This window comes from Apodemus sylvaticus, chromosome 3 (assembly GCF_947179515.1).
Source record: "Apodemus sylvaticus chromosome 3, mApoSyl1.1, whole genome shotgun sequence".
NCBI lineage: Eukaryota > Metazoa > Chordata > Mammalia > Rodentia > Muridae > Apodemus > Apodemus sylvaticus.
Window position 1 is genome coordinate 154,125,582 of NC_067474.1, and position 24,903 is coordinate 154,150,484.

The 24,903-nt window shown below is 53.5% G+C and overlaps 1 protein-coding gene across 3 annotated transcripts in view; it reads right to left on the reverse strand.

Annotated features, from left to right (window-relative positions):
- Arhgef10l (Rho guanine nucleotide exchange factor 10 like) overlaps positions 1-24,903 on the reverse strand; it is a 143,384-nt gene that overhangs the window by 62,679 nt on the left and 55,802 nt on the right. The window contains exons 5-14 of one of the 3 annotated variants that reach the window (XM_052177902.1): positions 22,081-22,172; positions 21,068-21,151; positions 18,868-19,037; positions 10,090-10,198; positions 7,031-7,137; positions 6,601-6,678; positions 5,474-5,653; positions 4,387-4,503; positions 3,177-3,269; positions 2,627-2,800 (exon numbers count right to left, since the gene is read on the reverse strand). In XM_052177902.1, coding sequence (XP_052033862.1) covers positions 2,627-2,800; positions 3,177-3,269; positions 4,387-4,503; positions 5,474-5,653; positions 6,601-6,678; positions 7,031-7,137; positions 10,090-10,198; positions 18,868-19,037; positions 21,068-21,151; positions 22,081-22,172 — 1,204 coding nt within the window. Of the gene's footprint in view, positions 1-2,626; positions 2,801-3,176; positions 3,270-4,386; positions 4,504-5,473; positions 5,654-6,600; positions 6,679-7,030; positions 7,138-7,260; positions 7,570-7,852; positions 8,202-10,089; positions 10,199-18,867; positions 19,038-21,067; positions 21,152-22,080; positions 22,173-24,903 lie in introns of those variants that run through there. The other 2 variants (XM_052177903.1, XM_052177904.1) reach the window with 2 other exon arrangements.

Sequence of the window (24,903 nt, forward strand, 5' to 3'; positions counted from 1 at the left end):
CCGGGTGGTGGTGGCGCACACCTTTAATCCCAACACTCGGGAGGCAGAGGCAGGTGGATTTCTGAGTTCGAGGCCAGCCTGGTCTACAAAGTGAGTTCCAGGACAGCCAGGACTATACAAAGAAACCCTGTCTTGAAAAACCAAAAAAAAAAAAAAAAAGAACAATATGGACCCAGGCACACCTGCAGTCTGACTGGGGCCCCGATGGGCCAGTGCTTTGGAGTTCCTGAAACTCGGGTCGTCAGGACCTCAGGTAACCCAGCCCAGCCTGATCCCGTGACCAGCAATGAAGGTCATACACAGAAGAGAGAGGTCCTAGCTAGTGAGCTCTCCACACTGGCGAGCCTGGTGACCGTAAGGAGCTGCCATCTCATAGGCCACCAACCTGGACAATCTCCCACACCCCTGAAATCTCCCTCTAATGACAGACAACCATCAGCCTCTGCTCTGTGTCTGGGACTCCCCAGGACATCAAACATTTCCTGCAGCCTCACACCATTGTGTCCTCTCTGGCAACACCCATCTGGTAGGCCCTAGAGAGGTCACCTCAGCAGGTCGTCCCTCTCTATCTCATCTACAGTCAGTCAGTAAGCATAGGATCTCCAGGCCTGCATGGGGCTGTGAGGGGCTCACACCAAAGCCTCACATGCTGACAGGAAACAGAAGGACTGCAGCCCACAGCGGCTGGTCTTGTCTTTTTTTTCTTATATGTAACCCTGGCTATCCTAGAACTCCCTATGTAGCCCAGGCTGGTCTGAAACGCTGACTCTTCCTACTTCTGTCTCCCAAGTACTAGAATCACAGATGTTCACAGCACGCTGGCTGAAAACCTGCATTTAGACTTCAGTGGAGACAGCACTTGAGAAACATGCATTAAATCCTAGGTTCGCTCCCCAGCGTTGCATAAACTGGGCAGGGTGGTATGTGCCTGCAATCCCATCATGGGGAGGTAGAGGCAGGAGGATCAGAGTTTCAAAGTCTTCCTTTGAGTAACTTTGAATAAGTTTGAAGCCAGCCTGGGATATTCACGAAGCTATAGAGACAATCTCTTATGCAATGAATGGAAGCTATGCCCGTTAGTAGGTCAGTAAAAAAAAAAAAAAAAAAAAAAAACCTGTGGCCAGTGAGCTGAGGGGGATTAGAAGGTGGAGCGTTGGGCTGGAGAGATGGCTCATTGGTTAAGAGCACTGACTGCTCTTCCAGAGTTCCTGAGTTCAAATCCCAGCAACCACATGGTGGCTCACAACCATCTGTAATGAGACCTGATGCCCACTTATGGAGTGTCTAAGGACAGCTACAGTGTACCTACATATAATAATAAATAAAACAAAGGATGAGGAGGAGGAGAAAGAAGAAGAAGAGGAGGAGGAGGAGGAGGAGGAAAGAAGGTAGTGGTGGAGGCATCTAGCAGAGAAGAGAGGATTCTGGGAGACAGTCAGGCAGGAGATTCGCCCCAGACACAGAAGAAGATGGTTGTGTGAACTGAGGACCAGGTAACCAGCCACACCGCATGACTTAGAATAGAATAAACAAGTAATTAAGGTATGAACTGGCCAATGAGCAAAGCTTTTCACCTAGACTTTTTTTCATGAAATATTATGTCTCAGAGTTGTTATTTCTGGGAACAAAGTGGACAGGTAGAAAAAACATGAGGTTACAGATGGCTTTAACAAGACATGGTCCCATTATATATATTTGTGTGTGTGTGTGTGTGTGTGTGTGTGTGTGTATTACATGATATATATATTTATGTGTGTGTGTGTGTGTGTGTGTGTGTGTGTGTGTGTGTGTGTGTGTGTGTATTACATGAAGAATTCAGATCCATTCTCTTTTTTGTTTTGATTTTTCTGATCTTTCGAGACAGGGTTTCTCTGTATGGCCCTGGCTGTCCTGGAACTCACTCTGTAGACCAGGCTGGCCTCGAACTCAGAAATCTACTTGCCTCTGCCTCCCAGAGTGCTGGGATTAAAGGCGTGCGCCACCACTGCCTGGCCAGATCCATTCTCTCAACTATCATAGTAGTCTATGGTTTGTAGTTTCTGTCTTGGTAATTAGACTAATAATCAAAACTTTCGTTTATCCTAAAATACAGTGAATCACAATGAATGTGATATCCAGTGGATCAGGCTTCCCTCCCTCAGAGAACACTGCCACCTAATGAGGGACCCCAGGCAAGCTGCAGAAGTGACAGGTGACACACAGCTGCAGAAGTGACAGGTGATACAGTTGCAGAAGTGACAGGTGATACAGTTGCAGGAGTGACAGGTGACACACAGCTGCAGAAGTGACAGGTGATACAGTTGCAGAAGTGACAGGTGATACAGTTGCAGGAGTGACAGGTGACACACAGCTGCAGAAGTGACAGGTGATACAGTTGCAGGAGTGACAGGTGACACACAGCTGCAGAAGTGACAGGTGATACAGTTGCAGGAGTGACAGGTGATACAGTTGCAGAAGTTACAGGTGATACAGTTGCAGAAGTGACAGGTGATACAGTTGCAGGAGTGACAGGTGATACAGTTGCAGAAGTGACAGGTGATACAGTTGCAGGAGTGACAGGTGACATACAGCTGCAGGAGTGACAGGTGACGCACAGCTGCAGGAGTGACAGGTGACGCACACCCACCTTATTGAGGCTGCTGCGGTCGCTGACACTCTTGGTCAGTTGCTGGATCTCAGCCACCTGGTCGGCCAGCCGCTTCTGTTCATTCAGTTTCTCAGCCAGCGTCTCCAGTTCCGTGAGGGCTAACTGCAGCGACAGCCTGTCAGGGTGGCCCCTGGGAGTGTTCTTCAGCATGTCCTGCCAGGGCCAGAGAGAGCATGACTAACACATGCAACAGCATGTACACACGTGAGTGTACACACACACACACACACACACACACCCTAGTGGTTAGAGCGATGGCTTGGTACTTCAGAGAGCTTCCAGCTCTTACAGAAGACCCAATTTCAAATTTCCCAACACGCACCTCAGATAGCTCAAAGCGTAGCGTTACTGGATCCAACATCCCCAGTCTCCAAAGATACCAGCATTCACATGCACCACATACACATAATTTAAAATAAATTGTTTTTAATGCTACTGAGCACAACGGGCTGCAGTAGGAATGGGTGGCAGATGAGATCCACTTCTTACCCACACTCATCCCCTGACCCTGGGGAGCCCCAGGCAGTACCTGGAGAAGGAGGATGAACTGCGGAAACCTCTGAACAGGTTTCACCATCAGCCCATAGAGGGTGACTCGGTCCGTACTGCACACCTGTCGCCGCTGCGGGGACAAAGCTATGTCACCTGTCAATCGTCAACAGCAAGGGTCCAGCACCAGGGCCCAGACCCAGTCCTCGCCCTAAGATCCTCTCTCCCTGGGCTCCAGGTCCACAGTCATGGCCGTTCCCGTCCTGGCAGACCCTGTGTAAGCCACACCCTCAGGGGACCAGAACAGCCACTGAAGGCTTCCCAACCTAAGGCAAAACTGGAAAATCCAACAGTTTGCTCACTGCCGTCTATAAGGAATCACCATCATCATCTCCTCTGTGTAAATAAAGAACAGAGGCCTGGGCCAGGGTGAGGGTGGCATGAGGGTCGTCCTGTCCTGCCTCGTGTCTGCCTGCTTGCTCTATCCACATGTGTCCTGTGGGTCCTGGCCCATGTCCTTGGCAAGCTCATGGCTTCCCCACCAGTCTCTCCCCCAGCTCAACACTCCTCGGTGGCTCCTCAATACCTTAAATACCACACCAAGGCCTGAGGATCCACAAGAGACCATCTAAACCACGCTGCCTGCCGGAGCATACTTTCACTCCACCTTGTGCTCCCAGAATGCCTTGCCTGTTCCCTCAGTTCCCTCAGTTCCCTCTGACCCTTGTCAATATTTACACTGGAAACAGCTGTCTCCCCAAGACCCATGTCAGAAGGCTCCCGCTTAAGAGAGCCTTCCCGGCCTGTGTCCTCTTCACAGAAGCACGAAGTTCTTCTGCCAAAGCCCCAACATCTTGAGCACTTGTGTCCGTCTTCTGGACACAGGTCCCTGCAGGCGGAGCCATGCCCCTCACCCACCGCACCACAGAGGATCCTGGAGACTCGCTACAGCTGCTCAAGGGTTCTACACCTTCCCACAGCCTTGAACCTTGTACTCCCAGGTGAAGAACAAGACCTGGAGATTCCCATGTCACTTTGCGAACAAGGAAACTGCCACTCGTGGAAACAGACCAACACTGGTACCCACTGCGCAGATTCATCTGTGTACCAGGTTTGCCCTGGAAACTGGGGTTCCCGGATAATCTAGCCCATAGCCTCGACACCATGGCTGGTGAGACAATCGCCCTTCTCTCGTGAGGCAACTCCCCAACTCCATCCCTAGGGATGGAAGAGTCTTGGCCCCAGGCTACCTTAAGGAACTCAAGGAACGCAGGCTTGGTGAGACAGGCCTTCTTGATGATGGACATGGCGTTGGTGAAGTTGTTCACATAGTCGCTGTACACGTCTAAGACCATGGACTTGGAGAACTGTAAGAAAAGGGAGTGGGAACTACATGAACACCAGGAGAGGAAACAGCCACGCCCTCCCCATCATGCTCTGCTCTGACGCCGTGCTCAGGGAAAAAGGGAAGTTAGGGAGGTTGTCGAGGTCACAGAAGCCAGAGAGTCTACAGCAACTCGGACCCCACAGGGGAGAGAAGGCAGCCGAGGGCGGGGATGCTGCCTGGGTCCTGTCTGTTTCCTTACCATGCCCAGGATATGAAATGTCCCCGAGCCATGTGTCCACAGCTAACTACAGAAGACAGAAGTCAGCCAACCTCTCACCATGGCTCCCCTGGACACACCCACCTGAGATGTCCCATCTAAGCCCTCCCAAACACTGTCATCATTAAAGCCATCCTTTCCGGAAGCAGAACCCGGAGGCTCGAGGCCAAGCAGAGCTGGCTCGGCCATCTCACCAGCTCCCCCTCTGAGGTCTGAGGGTTTCAGTTTGACAAGCGGGAATCCAGCACATACCCTCATTCTACGGGGGTGGGATCTGAGCCCAGAGACATCCTTAGACCTGCGTGAGGTTGTGGAATGGGGACTCCTGGACCATAGTACAGGGCTCTTCCCCCTAGATCCTAAGGCTTTGTCCTGGAGCTATGAATGCACCCTGGACCAGCACATGCAAACCATCACTGGGTCCTGTCTGTTTCCTTACCACGCCCAGGATATGACATGTCCCCAAGCCATGTGTCCACACCTAACTACAGAAGACAGAAGTCAGCCAACCTTCGAAAGGAACCTGCACCCGTCAGACTACCATGAGGCTGGTCTCCGGGCAGTACTGACTTCAACACCATCTTGGCCTGGCACCTCTTCTGGGACATCAAGGTGTCATGCCTAACCTCTCGTGTAGGACACAGTGACTGAGGGGCTCTGACATCATTAATTGAGATGAGGCAACCAGGTGTGGGTGGAGGCTGAGCCGCTACGTCTATGTAGAAGCACCTACTGAAGCCACAAAGAGGTCTCCAATCTTCTCCGTGGAGTCCCACTCGGCCACGCGGGAGGACAGAGCGATTTGGAACATGGAGTGGCAATGTAGAATCTCCTTCACGCGGAAGAACACCACCTGGCACTTGCGGGCGCTCAGAGCCTTGGGCTCCATCTCCATTAGTGGGTTACGGTAATCCTGGCAGGGTGGGGGAAGGGAAGCGGATGAGATCAGCCATCTTCAAAACCACCTAGACAAGGCAGGTCGAGAACTGGGCAGACAGCCCACCCCACCCACAGCGGAGCCTTCCCAGCGCAGGTAGAAGCATCCTGCGTTCCTCATGGACGTTTCTAGAAGCTTCTCCATGAATGTGACCTTCCTGCCTTATCTCCGCCACTCCATAACCCCACGGAACTTGTACGCTAAGCTGGTTTGGGAGCAAGAGGATCACTTCTACACCATCTGTGTGTGAGGACTCTGGGTAGGTGGCTGGCTGGGTGCCAAGGCTGGCTTGTGGACAAACTCTGAGCCATCTGTGTGGCTAAGCAGTGAGGTCCTAGGTCACCACAGTCCCCTGAACTCTCAAAGCTAGAGTACCCACTCCAGGCACCTTGTCTAGTGCCTGTGCTCCTATGGGTGCAAAACTGACCCCGCGCCAACGGATCACTTTGCTGGTGGCCTACTCTGACAGGCTTACTCTGGCCTACTTAAGGAGTCCAGGTCTCAGAGGCCCAAACCAGACACGGGTTTGGCCACCGGTTTTGCCACTCAAATCTGTTTAGCATCCCCCCCAGAGAACCCCAGTGTGAGAAAGAGGGGCCACCCTCTACACCCCTGCTTTGAAGATTATCTGAGTGGCTGGGAAGACACAGCCTTTCCAGTCACAAAAGGAAACCCTAGCTTTGGTGTTCTTGTTTCTGAGACACCCCCCCCCCAATTTTACTTCAGAATACAGCTCTCCCTGTAAACAGAGACTTTGGGAATGTCTGGGGTCCCCACTTGGCCAGCTCTTCCTAAGAAGCAGGACCGGCTTTTAGCCCCCTTTGTTCTAAAACTCCAACAATCCCTAAATGCTCTTTATAAAATGTCCTGGGGGGGCCCTTCCTGCCCTCATCCCAGAGAGCAAGAGTCCTTTGAAGGTGCACCTGCAGTATCCGCTTCAGTGACTCCACGTAGCTGCCTTCACTCTGCACAATGGAGCCCAGGATGTGCCTCCGGACCACCTGCTCGGACCAAGAGAACAGTCAGCATGTGGGATCCAAGGAACAGAACCAGTACCTTACGTGTGAAGGATCCCAAAGGCAAGAGGGGACCTGACAGCTACAGGAGCCCCAGAGCCACATGGGATGGACAGAGAGACACACCTGTTCCGGTGGCCATGGGGTGAGGGGGTCTCAAGCATCCCGGATGGACCACACCATTCCCAGCCCCCCAAAGCATGGAACACAGTGTCCAGTTCCCTACCAAAGCCCCCCACTTCCATAGCCAATTCCCCTCAGATTGTAATTTGCATAGCCCCAGGCACCAGGCTGGGAGCCCTTCCCCCCCAGCAGACCTCCCCACCTCCCCACAGACCTGCTGAGGACTCAAGCCATCTGGCATGGGGCCCAGCTCCGGTGCGGGAGGTTTGAGGTCTGTCACACCAACCTCCAGGAGCCCCATGTCTTCTTCTTCTGAGTCACCTGGAAAGACAAATGGGAAGATGGCACAGCTAAGCTGGGGACCGGACGGACGGACGGCACAGCGCACAGCGCACCCTGCTCAGGCCGCGGGAGATGAGAAACACTCAGACAGCCCCAACCCACCCCATCTGGAAACAGCTGCACCCGGAGCCAAGTGGGTCAGTTCCAACTCCAATTCTCAGGCCCCACCACAGGGGCCACTGTCCCTCCTGAGACCCGCCTGCTCCAGCCAGGCTCGGGCCAACCACTCACATCCCCATCACTGGGCACTAAAAATAGTTTTCATCTGGACACCAAAGGGGGGGCGGGGATGAGAAGACAGAACCCTGCAGGAATCAAACCATCAACTTAGCACTTCCACTTTTGAAAAAAGACAAAGATGCCCAGAGAGAGCGGGCTAAGCTGGGGGTGGCAAGTACTCCAGTCCACTCCGGCTGGGCTTAGCCTACGGCAAAAAAAAAAAAAAAAAAAAAAAAAGGCCGGACAACAGCCCAAGCCCCTAAGACAAAAAGGAGGCCCAGCAGGCAGGATGCAGAAGGGAGGGCCATCTTCCCAGACTCCCGAGTCCCCCAGGAGAGGCTCAGCCCTTGCTGTTCAGAGGCTCTAGAGCCCATGGCAGCCACGGACGGACGGCAGGAAATGAGAGACTGAGAAAACGAGAAGTGACAACCAGCCCCAGCTGCTGGAGAAGCAGTTCACGCAGTCAGGCCCTTACCTGAGCAGGACACGGAGGAGGAGGAAGACGACGGACAACGGATGAGCGCATGGGGGTGAGGGTGAGGGTGGCGGAGGCCCTCCTGTCTGGCCCACATATTGCCTCGGGCATCACAGCGCACCCACCCCAGTCGCCGACTCCCTGGCTTCCTCTTCCCCCATGAGCTGCTGGGTAGCATTCTTGGCCTGTGATCCGAGCCGCCCAGCTATTAATAACGTCCCCGGGGGGAGGGTCATTTTAGGCCCAGGGCTAGTGGGCGGAGTGGGGAGAGTGTCCCTGAAGGAGTCCCCAGACTCCGGGATGGTCTACTCCCTGTCTACTCCTGGTTGTCTGCTGCCGGCTCTCCCCAAAACGTACTTGAAGCACCCAGCTCACTTAGCACTGTACTGAGTGTGTGGGGCAGGGATCAGTTGGGCCCGTGTTTACGCGTCACCTCTGTGAGAACTGGGTGAGGTCCCAGCTGCGAGGCCACAGGGACTGGATGGGACCCAAGTCAGCGTGACACCATCCTGGCACCAAAAGCCACCAGGGCTGACAGACCTCGAAAACAGCGTCTGCTGTGCAGGACTCTGTGTGCAACATGGTCCTCAGTCCCATGGCCTCAGAAGACAGGGACCGCTGTCAGCCCCAATGCAGGGAGGAGGAAAGTAAGGCGGGACGGAGGCTCGCGGTGGAGGCTGGAAATGGAGGCTCGGGATGGAGGCTCGTAACGGGTTCTCCCTGGCTTGGAGCCATGTTCCTTCCAAGCACCCGACTCCAGCGACAGTCACACCCGAGATGAGGCCTCCTCCCACCCAAGGAGGCACCCTCAGAATTCTGCCCAGACAACACTAACCATTAACCTACTGCCCTACATCTCTGTCCCCTCGTCTTCTTGTCTGTTGTCACCAAGGACAACACATCCCAGGTGCTGAGTCGTGGGAGGAACCTGTGGAGGTTCCCAGTCTGAACATTACCTGAAAGAGGGGAATTAGCACCCTGGTGGGATTCAAAAATAAGATCTGGACACGTGAGTGGAGGGGGAGGTGGGGGAAACTGGGTTCCCTGGGAAGAATGGTCAGGGCAGGGGCAAGACCAAGACAGCGGCAAGGGAGCATGCGGGCAGAAGAACCTTCACCTCCTGCCAGCGGCTGCTCCCAAGTGAAGCCTCGGGCTGGCAGGTGCAGGCACTGCCAGCCTTGTTGGTGGCTGCAGCGAGGCCTATACAAGCCAAACAGCTGAGACATGAGCAGAAAAAAAAATAAAAATAAAAAAGCAACACAGGACCCTCTCTCCACCCGCGTCATTTCCTCAAGCAACCCTCCCCTCAACTGCCCGCATGACTCACCCCAGAGGGCGAAATGCCACCTCATCAGAGGCCTGCAGACTCTGCAGCGGCACATATACCCCCACTCCCTCCACCACCCCGCCCCGGCCCCGCCCCACCCCCCCACCCCCAGAGTGCCTAGTGTGACCGGACGTTTCTCACACCTCCATCTCTCGTCTGGCCAGAGCAATGGCTTTGCCAGAAGCCAGGGCAGACTCCATAGCCACTTTGCCCACAGCCGTATCTCAGGACTGTGGGATCCTATTCACGACGACCCACAGTAGACAGCTCGTTGAATGAATAAATGGTCAGTTGCCCAAACCCAACCACCAGACACTTCTGTCTAAAACCTAGGTGACTCTCTGATGTCTTTGAGGTCAAGAGTAAACGTCCAGCTGGGCCCATAAAGCTACCCTGACCTCCACCTCCATGTGGCGCGTCCTCAGGAAAGTCTACGACCTCTCTGTGCCTGCCCCCTCATCTGCAAATTGGCACCAGATACTCCTAACACCAAGACACTTCACCAACAGTGACGTCAGCCCCCCAACATCTCATGAGCCACCGCCCCCTATTTGTGTATTGTGTTCCCACTGCACCCGGAACCCCAGGAAGAAATACTATCAAGAGTCACTGAGGACTGAGGATGGTGTTTGGAGGTTTTCAATAAGTACCAGTGAGACGAAGATGGACAAAGAACATTCTAGAAAAGGCCAGGTGAACCAGGAGACAGGAGGGCAACAGCCAGGACCACACGCTGACAGGAAGCCGGAAGGCTCACAGAAGAAACCAACCACACTGGCCAGAGGTGTGGGAAGCAAGCTGGGACTGACCCAGACATTTGGGGTTCAATTCCAAATAGACCAGACGCCGGCGGTATCACCCCCGGCATGCCCCACCCCCAGCACACGGCCGAGCGAAGCCCCCTGCTCACCAAGGACATCCTTCCGGTGCAGAAAGGAGACTTTGCGCATGACGGCCATCCGGGTCTTCTCCAGCCCATCCCTGGTCCCGCTCTTTGCCGCCTTCATGAGCTGTGTCATCTGGGCAAAGGCGGAGGGGGCTTGTCAGAGGCTGAGGCTTGTCAGAGGCCAGCACATCTGCCTCCAGGGGACCTCAGCCCAGACATCGGTACCAGCTAGCCCTCTTCCATCGCTCACATGGTGGGTGAGCGGCAGAGGCCAGAAGCGGCAGGGAGGGAGATGTACCCATGCCCCAGGGTCCCTCTGTGGGCAGAAAGAGCATAACCTCTTCCCTCTACTTAAGGAGGTGGCTGGATGTGGAAAGGGCCAGGTCTGGGTTCAAATCCCCGCTCTGACTCTCATCAGCAAATGGACAGGTCACCCCATCTCTCTGAACCTCAGACTAAAGAGCACAAGCTACCCTCCCAGGTGGGCAGAGAGTGGACGGGCCTGATCTGGGAAGGTCGCTAAGGCTGACCTCCTCCCTGAGCTCCGTCCCACTGATTCACCTGCTGATCTGGACGAGAAGCCCCGCCCCTCTTCCCCAACAGCCAGGTTCCTTTCTGAGACTCTGCCCACAGGGAAGGGACACTGAGGCCTCAAGATGCAGAAGCCACACCCTGGTACTGCCAATAGAGCAGCCAAACAGGCCTTGAGGCAAAAGGAGGGTGGCTGCTCGGGGTGGGAAGCAGATACCCTGCCACTGGGATGCAGACCTGACAGGAAACATCAGCCCCTTTGCCCTGCGTTAGCTACGATGATGCTCCTCGAAGGTGGATACCCGACCTGCCCTGTGCAATATGGGGGCCACGTGTGTAGTGGGCACGCTGGACATGCCTGCCGTGTGACTAAGAACTAGAGATTGCGAGTTCCTTCCACTGTTAAAGGGAAGTGCCACACAGCCATGGCGTGGATGTTCCTGGAAAGCCCCCTCCTTCGTCAGATTCTGAAAATGATGAGGATGCGGATCCAGGAGACAGGGTTCCCTGGGTTCAGGGCTCTCGCTTCTACCTCTGATGGCTCTTTGGCTCCCAGCTGAAGGGAGCTACACACTTCTCTTTCATAGGGTCTGAGTGAGGATGGCCTGAGAGCCTGGGGGTACTGAGAGTCTGGGGTACTGAGAGCCTGGGGGTACTGAGAGCCTGGGGGTACTGAGAGTCTGGGGTACTGAGAGCCTGAAGTACTGAGAACCTGGGGTACTGAGAGCCTAGGGGTACTGAGAGCCTGGGGGTACTGAGAGTCTGGGGTACTGAGAGCCTGAAGTACTGAGAACCTGGGGTACTGAGAGCCTAGGGGTACTGAGAGTCTGGGGTACTGAGAGCCTGGGGGTACTGAGAACCTGGGGTACTGAGAGCCTGGAGTACTGAGAGCCTGGGGGTACTGAGAGTCTGGGGTACTGAGAGCCTGGGTGTACTGAGAGCCTGGGGTACTGAGAGCCTGGGGTACTGAGAGCCTGGGGTACTGAGAGCCTAGGGGTACTGAGAGTCTGGGGTACTGAGAGCCTGGGGGTACTGAGAACCTGGGGTACTGAGAGCCTGGAGTACTGAGAGCCTGGGGGTACTGAGAGCCTGGGGTACTGAGAGCCTGGGGTACTGAGAGTCTGGGATCTGAGAACCTGGGGACATTGAGAGCCTGGGATGGGAGGGGTTTGAGGGGGGATTGTTGGGATGGGGCTGAGGCTGGAGAACCAACACAGAGTAGTGGCTTTTTAGGAACAAGGCAGGCTTTCAGGGAACGGGAAAGGGGAAGCGGGTCCCCACCCCTCCCTGTATCCACAGTTAGGATTTTTGGTCTCTTGGGAAGAAGGATCATGAGTAACTTTGAAAATCTAATGGAGGAACAGACATCAACCCCAGGAACTGCCTCTCTCCCGAGGCACAACTGACTGTGGAGGTTATAGCCCTAGATGGAGCCATTGATGTGTCTAACCTCGGAACCCTTTGTCTAACCTCGGAACTCTTCGAGGGGCCTTCAGGAGTCAGCAGACCCCTTCTGCCCGGCAAAGAACAACACTCCAGAAGGTTCCGTGAGCCTGGTACGGGTGCCCTTCTGCACAGTGCCAGCCTCGTGGGCTCCTGGTTTCCTCTCCTTGCTCCCTTCTTTGGCTGTGACCTCCAGCGGTGTCTGCTGGGGTCCCTCCCCATCCTGTGGCTGGCCCTGGTTCGGATGCCGGCAGAACCGTAGGACCGACAGCCTCAGAGCCTGGCATGCCCAGACTAGAGCCCAGCTCTCTGCAGACTGCTGGGGTGACCACCAGCCACTGCCTACTTTCCTTATGCTAATCAATAATGGAAAGGCAGCCATGCCCGGGTGCCCCGGGGGACGGTAACAGTGGCCACCGTCACTAAGCTCAGAGAGCAGAATATCGCCAAGCACCTTACGGGCTTCGTCACCCAATCCCAGCATCCACCCTGGGGCTGCTGCTACTGAGGGCAGAGAAATGCAGACCCAGGAAGCCAAGGGGTTTGCTGCCCGGGGTCATTCAGGGAGGAGTAGTGAGGCTGGGATTGACCCCAGGTCCACGGTGCTCCACAGCTCATGTCGTGTAATGCTCAATTAAGGCTGGCTACTGTTGATAACAGCGTTACCCAGAAGCCTACTCCTACTATGAAGCCTAAGCTGGTCTTGAATTGCCAATCCTCCTGCCTCAGCATCTCAAGTACTAGAATTACAGGTGTGTGGTTACCTGGTTCTGGCTAGAAACCTGAATTAAAATGAGAGAGGAAGAGAGAACCCCAGGTCATTCTGGGGGGGTCTTAGTGCAATGCCACCAGGCGTTCTTGGGGCTCATTGGGACCCCTCTAGTAGGTGTGGGGCAGGGCAGCGGGCGTGTCTAGGCAGAAAGGAGGGAAGTGGAAGGAACAGCTGGCTCATGGCTCTGCCCTTCTGCAGTACAGATGTGAAGGACAACCAGGTGGACACGTGTGGAGGGCAGACTCCCCAGGCTCACACCCACCCCCCCTCTGTAGCCCCAGCAGAACGGCCCCCCTGGGGGCCAGAAGCAAGGGGACAGACAGTACCTTACAATCGCACTTGAGTTTCAGCTCCTGCATGTCTCTACCCCCAACTCTCAAAGCCAAGATGTCTCTCTTAGTCCTGACGTATCTCTCCTTTAGCCTAGTCAGGTCTGGAGAAAGCTGGGGCCCCAAGCGGCCAGGCAGAGGGAGAGCAGGCGAGAAGAGCAGGCGGGACAGCGAGGAGACAAAACACAGACAACAGGGGAAAAGGAGACTCAGGTCACGTGGCAGACGGACAACCGGGGCAGGCAGACGGACCGGGAGAGCAGTCTGGGTGCGTCCAGCTGGAATCTGCACCTACCGCTTTCAGCCCAGCATGCCAGGCAGCTGAAACTGGGTCTCTACGGCAGGGAATCCAGCTGCTGGGCAGCAGAGTGGGCAGGGAAGTGAGGCCATACCTGCCTCTCAGGGCATAAGGGAAATGATCCTTGGATACCCCAGGCATGACAATGGGCTTGTGAGCATAAGAGCTTGTGAGGAAAACGGCTGGGATGGGTGGGCAGGCTGAGTGACAGGGGAGGGACAATGAACAGTTATGTGGGCAAATACCTAGAGAGAGGGTAAGTGGTTAGAGGATGGCTGGACTGATGAGTGGACAGCATGGACAGACGGATGTGTGCAAGGATGGATGGACGGACGGACAGACAGATGGACAGATGGGTGGGTGGGTGGATAGATGGATGGATGGGTGGATGAATGAATGGGTGGGTGGATGGATGGATGGATGGATGGATGGATGGATGGATGGATGGATGAATGAATGGGTGGGTGGATGGATGGATGGATGGATGGATGGATGGGTGGGTAGATGGTGGATGGGTGGATGTAAGGATAGATGATGAATGGATGGATGAATGATGGATGACAGATGGATGGACAAATAAATGAGCAATTGTCTACATTTTGGTGGATAGCTCCAACTGGGCAAATGGATGGTAGGTAGACATCTGGACGCCCAGAGGCAGTGCTAAGCTAATGAATACTTACCAACTGGCTCTTGGGAATTCAAGCCCTGTGTCTCAGTGTCTCCACAGTGTGAAAACCCTCCCCCTGACCAGCCAGGTGCTACCAAAGTAACACCGTTAAATGTGGATTTATAATGCAGACAAGCTAGCCCAAGCTGATCCCAGCATTCCCCTGGAGGAAAAGGTGAGTGAATGGAAGTTGGGGGGACGAGGGAAAGGGAGAAAGGAAGGAAAGAAATGGAGGGCAGGAGGGATGGCCTACAGCATGGACGCATGAACAGTGGGGTGACTGGAGAATGACTAGACAGAGAAGCAGACATTTAAATGCATGGCCTGTGAGAGCCACGGGGGATTCTGATGACACACACTTTGGGGCAGACAAACTAACAGAAAGATGGAGGCAGGGACTCTGCGGGCGACACACAAGTCTTGGCTTCCCATACAAGCCAGGGACCTCTCTGAGGTTGTCCTTGTTGGTAAAGGAGGCATGAGAAGCTCTGGACACCTAGCTCTGTGCCCGGCTGAGATGCACACGGATCTCCGGATGTCCCATGTAGAGCCCAGAGCTTAGTAATGATTCAGAGCTGGGAGCATGGCTTCTATTAGGACAGCCTCTGTATTTATTAAATGGATGGATGAATCAGTGGATGGAAGGGGGGTGACTGGGTGGCAGACAGACAGAGGTGACTGGGTGGCAGACAGACAGAGGGATAAGGTCTTCTTACCCATACATAAAGCCGAGTCCTGGCCTTGCCATCCACCGCTCTGCTGGGTGGCCATGTCACCTAACCTCTCTGAGCCTCACTCATATAAATGAAACTGTCAGTGTCAGCCACACTGCCCACTGCTATGGTAGGGATGGGCTCTGCCCTAAGCCCTGCTCAGCTGTAGAGAGAAGCCACCAAGTCCCTTGGCCTTCTGACTCCTCACCTCTCTAAGGGGCAACAGAATAGGGAAACATGCGATCCAGGGTCACTGGCTGAGCGGAGCAGAATGGGACTCGAGGCCAGCGTGGGTGTTTCAGTAATGAGGCCACCCTTCCCAGAATGCCCTAGGTGTGTTACAATGACTGCTTATTAAGAGCTCACAGGCAGAGAAAGAGGGGGTCTCACACCCAGCAAACACCTGTTGACCATGGTGACCAATAAAACGGCCACTTGGGGACCAACAAAGCTCAAGGCAGATGCTAACACCTGAGGCAGTGGCTTCTAAGGTCCCTTTAGAGACCCTTTGATGGGCTGGAGAGATGGCTCAGCGGTTTTAAAAGTGCTGACTGCTCTTCCGAAGGTCCTGAGTTCAAATCCCAAAAATCACATGGTGACTCACAACCATCTATAATGAGATCTGATGCCCTTTTCTGGTGCATCGAAAGACAGCTACAGTGCACTTACATATAATAATAAATAAATCTTTAAGCCGGAGTGAATGGGGCCAATTAGAGCAAGCAGAGGTCCTGAATTCAAACTCCCAGCAACCACATGATGGCTCACAACCATCTGTACAGCTACAGTGTACTCATATACATTAAATAAATAAATAAATAAATAAATAAATAAATAAATAAATAAATAAATAAATCTTTAAAGACCCTTTGATCAATTTCGGGGGGCCATCTTGAGGTAGGGACTAGTCAGACTCCACGAACAGGATAAAATGTTTTCCCAGATGCCTGCCACCCAGAGCCCTGTAGTGCACACGCATGGCACACGCAGCACAAATATGCAAGCAACAGTGACCCCGAAACGCGCAGCGGCTGCAGTGCCCAAGCGGAGAGCAGGGACCCCAGCAGCTCTGGAGAGGAAAGTCTTACAGGCACTGCAGAGCAGCATCCCTAGGCAGAGAGGGCAGAGAGGAAAAGCCTCACATGCCTTCCCATCAGCCCTGGAACCAGCATTAGGGATCATAGAGGCTGTTAGCCGTTTAGAGAGCACGGTGGCCTTAGCACATGAATAGGGAAAAGGATCTCCTGTTAAAAATCCCTCAAACTGCATTGTGGGGCATTGCTGAGGAGGAGCAGGAAGCCCAACCCTACCCCAAAGTGAGTTTCTTAAGGGGCACAAGTTCCCAGGAAGGAGCACAAGTTTTCCTTCCCAGAAATCTAAGAGGAAAAGCCCACCCCAAGACTCCTTACAGCTTCGAGGGCCACTTACACCCCCTCAAGTCAGAGAGCTAAAGGCAAACTGTGGTTTAGGGTCCCTGGGAGGAATAGTCCCTCGCCTCTGTGATATCAACCAGCTCTCTAAGGCTTAGGCCTGCTGCTGGGTAGCACAAGTCCGCCATTTCCACCTCTGAAGGAGCTGCAGGTCCCTGTCAGGTCTCCAGCAAGAAGGTAGGAGAGAGCCAGGTGCAGTGGTACCCACACCTTTAATCGCTGCACTAGGGGGGCAGGCAGAGGCAGGGGGATCTCTGAGTTCAAGGCCAGGCTGGTGTAGAGAAATCTTGTCTCCAAAAAACAAAGAAGAGGGAAGGGGCCTGGGGCGGTGGGGAGGTGGGAACATCCCTGGGTGATGAGGAAGGACACATCGAGGCTAAGGCACGAATCTCTGCATCACCACCCGGAGCAGCAGAGTCTGACATACCCCGATCTCTACAGAGAAGTGACTTAGGGAGTTGGGGAGCCTGTGGTATAATATATAGCACCCCCCTCTGAAGACAGGAAACAGTCATAGGCCTGCCTGGGCTGTCTCTCCAGCCTGCAGGCACCAGGGAATCTTCTTAGGCTTCAAGAGTCCTGCCCCAACTCTGACCTGGCTTTGTAAATCCTCAGGCTTGTGCCATTGGTCCCCACCCCCCAGGGTGTGGCAGGCTGCTGGGCAGGACCCACTTATAGAAACAAAAAGGCTTCTTTTCTCTGTTTCTCTCTCTGTCTGTCTGTCTGTCTTAAGATAGGGTCTCATGTAGCCCAGGCTGGCCTCAGACTTATAAGCAGCAGACAACAGCCTTGAACTTCTGACCCTCTTGCCTTCACCAGCCTAGCGCTGTGAACACCACCAGACTCGGTTTGCAAGGTGCTGAGGACCCGAGCCTCGCGCACTCTGGGTAAGCACTCTACTGAGTGAGCCCCATCCGTAGTCCTTCTCACCAGTCTTAAACTATGCCCTAGCCAGTGTCTCCTCCTAGACCATAAAGGTCTCCCTGGTCTTACAGAATCCCACCTATGACCTCAGATGATGCTCAACAACAAGGTCTTAAGAACTCTGATTTCGGGCTGGAGAGATGGCTCAGTGGTTAAGAGCACCAACTGTTCTTCTGAAATTCCAGGAGTTCAAATTCCAGCAACCACATGGTGGCTCACAACCATCCATAATGAGATCTGACACCCTCTTCTGGAGTGTCTGAAGACAGCTACAGTGTACTTACAGACAATAAATAAATAAATCTTTAAGAAAAAAAAAGCCAGGCGGTACAAGCCAGGCGGTGGTGGCTCACACGTTTAATCCCAGCACTTGGGAGGCAGAGGCAGGCGGATTTCTGAGTTTGAGGCCAGTCTGGTCTACAGAGTGAGTTCCAGGACAGCCAGGGCTACACAGAGAAACCCTGTTTCTAAAAACAGAAAGAAAGAAAGAAAGAAAGAAAGAAAGAAAGAAAGAAAGAAAGAAAGAAAGAAAGAAAGAAAGAAAGAAAAGAAAGAAAGAAAGAAAGAGGAAGGAAGGAAGGAAGGAAGGAAGGAAGGAAGGAAGGAAGGAAGGAAGGAAGGAAGGAAGGAAGGAAGGAAAGAAAAAAAGAAAGAAAACAAAAAGAACTCTGCTTTCAGGTTGGTGAAGGCTTTCTGAACTATGCTAGCTAGCACACCTCCCCCCCAGGGGGCTCCTGAAACCTAGGACAGGCAAGAATGCTGTAAGCCTTCCCAAGAACTCTGTGGGTGCAGCTGGAGCTAGCCACGAATCCCAGCCAGCCTGTGCCCCACCCCTAGGTCTAAAGGGAGCCAGCCAGTCGATCACCTCTGGTCAGGCAGGACCCTCAAGCTTTGCCTGCAGAATCTCAGACTCCGCATGGAACATGAGAGGAGCAGGGACAGAGCAGGAGAAGCAGATCTCCAGCCCAGCGGCTCCTCGGGAAACAGACAGGAAAAAGGCTGCAGGAGGAAGAGGCCAGCCGGAACGCACATGCCTGGCTAGAGCAGCTCTGCTGCCATGCTCCGCTCACACACCATCATCCCCTGCTCACTCCCCAGGACACAGGGTACTGTGTGGGTCTGAGGATGGACCTGGCAGGGCAGGAGAGCCAGGCCGAATGAGCCAGTGATCAGCTGTAGCCATTTATAGCTGGGCTTTGCGGACCGCTGGGTTACGAAGAATTCTGAAAACCAGCCTGAGCCTGTGAACATCTTGAGTAACTGACCTAGTCTGCACAGAATTGCAGGAGGCAGGGGGAGCACCTGTCTCCAGTCCAGGTCCTCCACGGCCAAACAGGGGATCCCAGGTCACTTCCTGGCTCAGGATGACCCAATGATCTTTTTTTTTTTTTTTTTGGCTTTTTTCAAGACAGGGTTTCTCTGTATAGTCCTGGCTGTCCTGGGTCTCACTCTGTAGACCAGGCTGGCCTTGAACTCAGAAATCCGCCTTCCTCTGCCTCCCAGAGTGCTGGGATTACAGGCGTGCGCCACCACTGCCCGGCTAACCCAATGATCTTATCGCTTGCTCGCTCTATATTATTGGAAACTGATTGTCCCCAGATGGAGGTCTAGTGCCTGGCCCTCACTACCCACATCCCTTCCTGAACGAGCCTGGGTGCCCAGACTTTGAGAACTGTCCCCCAAACTCCTCACCTTGGGCTGGAAGGACCCTCGGTGCTTAGCGGGTTCTGCCTCCGGTTTGGTCTCCTCCCCAGAGTCCTCGCTGTAGCTCTCGAACTCACTGGAGCTCCAGCCTAGGTCCTCAGCCTCCCGCGGTGCTCCGGCGCGGTGCACATCCTCGTAGAGCAGGCCCCGCTCGGCCCCTGCCAGCCAGGGACAATCTGGTGAGTCAGAGGCCCCGGCCACCCAGATCTGGAATCCCCCATAGGTAAGGGATAAGAAAGGGAGGGAGGACGGAGCAGGTGTACTGGTCTGGCCCCGGACTCAGTTCCACTTCCTCAGAGACTATGCCAGCATGTCCCTCAAGAGAAGGGCCCGAGAAAACAGGCACACGAAAGAAATAAGCCGGACAGGGAGGGCTCCTTAATTCCTTCTTACATCCCTCTGAGAACAAGACGCTCACTCTCAGCCTCTTTGGCATTTTTTTTTTTTCAGGAGAGAGAGGAAACGTCAGAGTCAAGTCCAACTGGAGCCCTAGCATGCTCCTGGGTTAAAGGAGATTTCTAAAGCATCAATGGGAAGACACAGGAAGGGGCGGGACTTCCTTAAACAACATCCATCCCATGTGGTCCATGTGGTCCATGTGGTCCCTGCAGTCTGCAAACGTCCAGTAGGGGGCGCACCCAGCCTAGCGTCCAGGAGGAAGCCTTGCTTTCAAAGACAGTAGGGAATGCTTTAAGAAATGGGGACAATGAATTGAGTGTCCTCTCTCTAGAGGGTCAGAACGCGAATGAGCACTTATGTGTGGGGGCGGGGAGGAGTTATGCCTCAGGAACTTTCAAGTTTGCTTTTTTAATTTGGAGCTCTCGTGAGGACCTGAGGCTTGCCAATTGGACCAGGCTAGCTCGCCAGCAAGCCTGCGGGATCTCCCTAGCTATGGGAGTATACCATGCCCAGCGTTTTTATGTGGGTTCTGGGGATCAAACTTAAATCCTCCTGCTTGGTGGCAAACACTTTGCCTCTCATGGGGAGGTGTTTTGGTTTGGTTTGGTTTGGTTTGGTTTTTTTTTTTTAATTTGTTTTTTTTTCAAAACAGGGTTTCTCTGTGTAGCCCTGGCTGTCCTGGAACTCACTCTGTAGACCAGGCTGGCCTCAAACTCAGAAATCCACCTGCCCCTGCCTCCCAGAGTGCTGGGATTACAAGCATATGCCACCACCACCCAGCAAGGGGGAGGTTATTTTTATGCCAAGATATTAGTGACTAATGTATGTCTCCAGGGACAGAGCAGCTGGTCACATTGGCTGTGACCTTGAAGGTGGGGCTGGCAGTGCTGTCTCTACATTGGATATGCCAGCAACTATTGCCCAAGGAGACAGATCCCAGATCCTGAAGATGCCCAGAGGAAGACCCACTGTGCCACCTGAGGACAGCAAAGACCAGATCATCAAGTGCTTGATTTATTCAGGAAGGAATATTATGGCCTCTACTGACTCCCAACTGTAAAATTAGGACATGATACCCCCAATCACATATTACATGGCACAGGGCAACATATGAAGACTCCGCCTGGAGAAATGCGGTGTACCTATAATCCTAGCTGACTTCAGTGGCCGATAAGGGGAAATAATGAGTTCAAGGCCAGCTTTGGCTACATGGCAAGACCCTGCTTTAAAGCACTGAGGGTCAGAAGTACAGCTCAAGTGTAGAGTGCTAGTGTGTACAAGGTCTTGAGTTCGAATCCTCAGTACCGCACACACTGTGGATGTGTGCCCATACGTGAATGCGTGAGTGTACATGTGTGCACATGTGTGCATACGTGTATAGAACAGCCTGGCTTACTGTGTCTCAATCCCTACCACCCGCCTCTCTTCCATCTTCAGAGCTCAGCCTCTCTGTGTGACCCTGTAGGTATAACAAGCTGTAACCTTTCACCGCTGCTCGGAGAGGACTCCACAGCTATCTCCTTTGCCCTGGAGTTAATCACAGCTTGGGAACTCAAGGGTTAATGTCATCCTACCCAAGACCCCAAACTCTGCCCTGCCCAGTTTGCCTGGACCTGGAGGGGTTATGGTGAGTCTCTGTGTATCTGCAGGGTGTGAAAAGTGGGGACAGAGAACACTGGGGACAGAAAGCAGAGCAGGAGGGGAAGAGACTCCCTCCCCCTCCCCCCCCAGCATGGCTCTCCCTCCCCGACCCAGTAAAGGACAGGAAAGGAGCCCCAAGAAACCATACCGGGCTGATGGGTGTCTGGGCTCTCACAGGGGACGTCGTCATAAATCACATCTTCCTCCAGGGCAGGGAACGTGAACCGGTCAACTGTCACCGAGGGAAAAAAGGTCACCCAAGGGGCATATGGTGGCAGCTGTGGAGGACCACCAGCTGGCAGCCATAGTGTGTCCTGACTTTTCATCACTGCAGATATTGGTCACCGCCTTCTCAGTGCACGCCACAGACCCCACTCTGCCTCCCTGCCTGCCACCCACAGACCCCCAGCTTGACCATGGCGCCTGCAGAAAAGCCATACACTGATGCCTAACTCCAGGATGGGCAGAGTTGGGGGTTGGGGAATCTAGCCTGACCTGAGCTCCAGGCCTCTAAGGGATGCCTTCCTGGGTCCTACGGCATCCAGAGCCTGGCCAGCCTTTGCCCTCATAGCTTCTTCTTCATCCCATCCATTCTATGCTCCAATGGGTCCAGACTGACCCCACCCCCGGAGCATCACACCCTGACCCCTCCTCGCCTGGATGGTGGTGCGGGTCCTCACTGGTCCCTCCCCTTTCTCCTCTGTCTTTCTCTCACCCACCCCATGAAGAGATGAGCCCCAAATGTCGCATCCAAGTCCTCTGGCTGAGGCCCTGGAGGAAGCTCGAGAGCCTGTGTCACCCCTAAACGCGCCAATCTAACTTGAGCCACTTAGAGCCCAGCGTCCCCTGAACATTGGTCCTTACAGAAGCTGCTCCTCTGTAAGGCGGCTTCTCCTCCCAGAGCGCCTGTCCCAGTCACTAGGGAGCTAACTCTGACCAGCCTCTTGGCAGCACCTCTGAGGGCAGGTGGACGGACAGCTGGATTAAGGATCTATGGCTCTGGTGAGCAGTGAGTGGGATTCCATCACGGACAGCCACCAAGTCTGTGGCAACCTGCCCTTGGTTTCCCAAGCACCACTGCCAGCTCTTGGCCTGGAGACTAAGAGACCATCTTGGATCTCCCTGGGATGGGGGAAGGACTTGGGGGTGGGGGGGACTTACTGCGACGTGAGCTCTTCCGTTTCCAGCTGGAGCGCCGGACCCCAGAGATCGCCGCGCCCACCGCATCCCCATTGCTGACCACAGTGGGTGCCCTGCAGAGAGATGGCTCAGTGAGACTTCAGCCTCCTCACCAGACTGGAAGGATGTGGGGGATAGCCAAGTGGTTAGGGCCTCAGGTCATCTAAGCCGGCTGGCCTTCAAGAAAGGAGTAAACCGTGCCTCTGATTCAGGACTAGCAGTGTTACAAATTGCAATGCTTTTACTGTGCATTTTCCCTGATCTGACAGAAATTCTCTGTTTCATTATGGAAAGCAGATTTGCTCCGACCCTCATTCCATAGCACATAAGTCCCAAAACCATTCTGTCTTTGGGATTGGATTGTGTTCGAATGTATGATTTTAGAAATCGCTGAGTTGAATTCCACTTAAATAAAATCACGAGATGAATTTTGACCCGGGATAATCTTTTAACAGTCCCTGAAAGGCTTTAAACGTCCTTCTGCTGTTCTGTACTGGATATCTTTGTGAGGGAGAGGAGCATTCTCAGCACTAATGAATATAAAGTCAAAATGGTTGACCTGGGAATCGAACTCAGGCCTGTGCGCTGCTCCATCCAACATCTAACAGAGATTTAAACCTTGAACAGTTAAACAGGCTCACCCACCTCATTAGTGTGCAAATTGGTTTTTGTCTTTACAAAATGCGCTTTAAAATAAATGTTTTAAAGATCTATCGTTACTAAGCGCGTGGTGTGTATACCTATTTTATATATACACATATCTGAGCTTGGATATAAGTTTCTTAGGTTAAAAAGAAGTCACAATCTGGGAAAAGTTTAAGGAGTTTTATGCCTCTCTAGGCTGGGAACAGACTCCCATGGTTACTCACATCACAGGGCCAATTGGAGGCGAGACACCGGTCTGTCTGCTGTGAGGTCAATGTTCTCCCGCTATTCAAAAGCGGAGGCCGGGGGCAGGCAAGATGGTTCAGTAGGTAAAGAAGCTTGCTGTCAAGTCTAAGGACCTGAGTTTGATTCCCGGGACTTGACAGAGTGGGAGGTGTTGGCTTACAGACAACTCTGCCAGGCTCCTCCCAACAGTGACCTAGCAACAGTTACATCATTACCTGCCACCATTACTACCCGCTCCTCCAACAGGTGTGGGTGGCCTGTCAGCCAACATGAGGACTGCTCGCTACCCAGCCCCGTCTCTCTTTCTCACTCTTTCTATCTCTCCACATGTGCCCTTGCTGGCTTCTCTTTCTGTCCTTCTCTGTCCCCCCTTTCTCTGCCTCTTCCCCCTTACTGTGGGGGAAGGGAGGGACGTCTCCCTTCCCCCACAGTAAGCTTTCCTTATGACAGATCTGTTGCATGGTATGATTTCTTAGGGGGGCACCTTGGCATGGGCCCACCAGGTCCCTCCTTACCCCCACTGCCTCCGCATTATATTTCATAATAGAAGGAAAGATCCAACCTCCTTACCTTATCCTTTAGACACATGCACATGCACACAGACACAAACACACACATGCACACATGTACACATACAAGTGGATAAATAATTTTAGGACATTTTTAAAGCTGAGGCTTGCTCATGCCCCAGTCCCACTAGTTCACAAGGCCATACCTACCCCACCCTGCCCTGCCTGCTGTGGCGATTTGAATGAGAATGGTCCTCAGTGGTTCATAGATCTACATGCTTAGTTACCAGCCCAAGAATTAGGAGGCTTGACCTTGTTGGAAAAGGTGGGTCACTGGGGACAGGCTTTGAGGGTTCAAAGCCCATGCAGGCCCAGTTCCTTTCAGAAGCGAAAGGAACAAGCCCCCAATCAAATGCTTTCTTTTGTAAGAGTTGCCTGGTTTGTGGTGTTTCTTCCCAGCAACAGAACAGTGACTAAGACAGAAGCTGTGAACAGGGCCTGGAGTGTCACTGTGACAGGCCTGACCATGCCATCGCTTGTTGGTGGGCTGTGGACTTTGGGACTGTGCACTGGAAATGCGGCTGCATGCTTTAAGCGGGGCTTCCTGGGCTACACTAGCAGGAGTATGGCTGGCGGTGCTGAGGGTGATGTGGACACTGGGAACCTGGCACAAAAAGATATCAATAAGTGGTCTGGTGACCATTCTAGTGATATTTTGGCAAAGAAGGTGGTTGTTGTTTGCCCTTGGCCAAAAAAGTCTGCCAGAGGCTAAAGAGGAGAGTTTGGAGTTGATGGTGTTGGCAGAGGAGATTTCAAGACAGCCCAGTACTGACTGTGTTGTGTGGCGACCTCTTATAGGTCTACGATGAAAAGAAGCAAGCCAGTCAGCAGCGCCCTCCAGGGCCTCTGCCTCAGCTCCTGCCTCCAGGTTCCTGCCCTGCGTGAGTTCCTGTCCTGACTTCCTTCTATGATGAGCAGTGATGTGGAAGTGTGAGCCAAAAAAAACCCCTTTCCTCTTCAAGTTGTTGTTGGCTGTGGTGCTCTACCACACCTATAGTAACCCAAACTAAGACACTTGCTCAACCAGGGTTTTTTGTAAGGACGCAAAAAGCAGCGCTCAATACAGAATCACTGGTACCAGCTGAGTCTCCATCACTGAGCTGCGTTTTGTGATCCTGCCAAAGGCCACAGGTTGACACACTCACCCACAAGGAGACAGTGGGAGGAGATGGGGTCACTGGGGAAGAGATTAGGTAATGAGACAGAGGCCTGGGAGAAGGATCAATGCCCTTAGAAACTCAGCCACCAGCAGCCCCATGAGAATTCACAAGAAGGTGACAATCTTCTGTAGGTGAGAAAATGGAGGCAGGCGGTGGTGGCGCACATGTGTAATCCGAGCACTCTG